Source organism: Mandrillus leucophaeus, unplaced genomic scaffold, assembly GCF_000951045.1.
Source record: "Mandrillus leucophaeus isolate KB7577 unplaced genomic scaffold, Mleu.le_1.0 Scaffold161, whole genome shotgun sequence".
Classification (NCBI taxonomy): domain Eukaryota; kingdom Metazoa; phylum Chordata; class Mammalia; order Primates; family Cercopithecidae; genus Mandrillus; species Mandrillus leucophaeus.
Window position 1 is genome coordinate 892,779 of NW_012101599.1, and position 1,834 is coordinate 894,612.

The 1,834-nt window shown below is 47.6% G+C and overlaps 1 protein-coding gene across 3 annotated transcripts in view; it reads left to right on the forward strand.

Moving 5' to 3' along the window:
- HSD17B3 (hydroxysteroid (17-beta) dehydrogenase 3) overlaps positions 1-1,834 on the forward strand; it is a 67,605-nt gene that overhangs the window by 60,454 nt on the left and 5,317 nt on the right. For 2 of the 3 annotated variants that reach the window (XM_011976004.1, XM_011976005.1), the window contains one exon: positions 1,057-1,206. The exons of the other annotated variant lie outside the window; for it this stretch is intronic. In XM_011976004.1, the coding sequence (XP_011831394.1) occupies positions 1,057-1,206 (150 nt within the window). The remainder of the gene's footprint in view (positions 1-1,056; positions 1,207-1,834) is intronic. 3 annotated transcript variants of the gene reach the window in all.

Consider the following 1,834-nt stretch of genomic DNA (forward strand, 5'->3'; position numbering starts at 1 on the left):
TTCCTTCCTTTCTTCTTCCTTCCTTCCTTCCTTCCTTGACAGGGTTTCACTCTGATGTTACCCAGGCTGGAGTGCAGTGGCATGATCTTGGCTCACTGCAACCTCTGCCTTCCAGGTTCAGTGGATCCTCCTGCCTCAGCCTCCTGAGTAGATAGGACTACAGGCACGTGCCACCGTGCCTGGCTAATTTTTCTGTTTTTAATGGAGATGAGGTTTTGCCATGTTGCTCAGGCTGGTCTTGAACTCCTGGGCTCAAGCAGTTGTCCAGCCTTGGCCTCCCAACGTGCTGGGATTACAGACGTGAGTCATCATGCCGGCCTTTTTTCTTTCTAAAGATGCCAAACCCTTTGTTCTCGGAATAAGGTAATAAAACCCTATTACGAATCCCCGTGCCAGGCCACAATGTGGTTAGACCACAGGTGGAAACATGGTGTTGGGTTTTTAGGGCACAATGTGTGATTGTTTTTCTTACCACAACAGGAAAAGGTTATGAGGTATGTGCCACTCTTGGTTCCTAACTGAAGTGTGAAAGTGGGAATCCAAAGTGCTTTCAGTTGCTCCGACTTTGGTTATATGTATTAGAAACAAACTTCTGAGGTAGAGTTGCCAGATTAAATACAGGACCTCCAGTTAAATTTGAATTTCAGATGCCTATGAATAGTTTTCAGTATGAGTATGTCCCATGCAATACTTGGGACACGATTGTGCTGAAGTGATTTTCATTGTTTGAACTTCAGATTTAACTGGACATCCCATATTTTTATTCGCTGTCTTGCAACTCGGTTCTGAGAGACCCGAGTTCTTCCCGTTCACGCTGTGTGTTGGGCAGGGCGTTTGGGCCACCTGATGTTGGCCAGCTAAGTCCTCATCTTGAGAAACCAAATTTTTGATTCCCAGCTCTGTGCCAGTTCTGTGCCTTTTTCCACTGAAGATCTTAAAACCTTGCCTAGGAAGAGAAGGGTCGGGAAGTGGTGGGACGGGGTCTTGAGTGTTAATTTCTGAGTCTTCTTCCGGAGTGGATTGCTTCTGTGCCACGGTCTTTGTTTCCCGTTGTAGGTGCTGACCCCATATGCCGTCTCGACTGCAATGACAAAGTATCTAAATACCAATGTGATAACCAAGACTGCTGATGAGTTTGTCCAAGAGTCACTGAATTATGTCACAATCGGAGGTGAAACCTGTGGCTGCCTTGCCCACGAAATCTTGGTAATTGATAACTTCTCCTTTTCTTGAAGCCAGAGAGGGAGGACATGCAGGTGGCCCTGGCAGGGCTGGGCTAGCTCTTCCTTGCTGCTGGAACACTCATCGATGCGTTGGGTATACTCCCAGCAGTAAGACAGGCAGGGACAAGGACTATGTGGCAAAGTGGGGAGAAGCCGGAGCCTGGGAGCTCAGCCTCTAGATAACCCCCAAGTTGGCAAGTCTCATTCTTGGCTGCCTCCCTCCTCTCTCAGAAAGTAAAGTGGCTCCCAGGAGCTCTTGAGCAGGGAAGACCAAGATATATGGTGCTTCCACGTGGGGGCTGCTGTCTTCTCTGACCCTCTATTCCAATGTCCAGTCCAGGGAAAAAAGCAAAACCAACACAAACCACTTTGCCGTGTAGCGTTTGACTTCTATGGTATAAATACTCCCAGCATGGCTGAGTTGAAACCACTGGCATGACGCCGTGTGCGTGAATTCAGGAGTGCGTGGTGCATAGTGGGCTCTCTCTTTTTTAATGTTAATTTTACTTTAAGTTCTGGGATATATGTGCGGAACGTGCAGGTTTGTTACATAGGTATACGTGTGTCATGGTGGTTTGCCGCACCTATCAACCTGTCATCTAGGTTTTAAG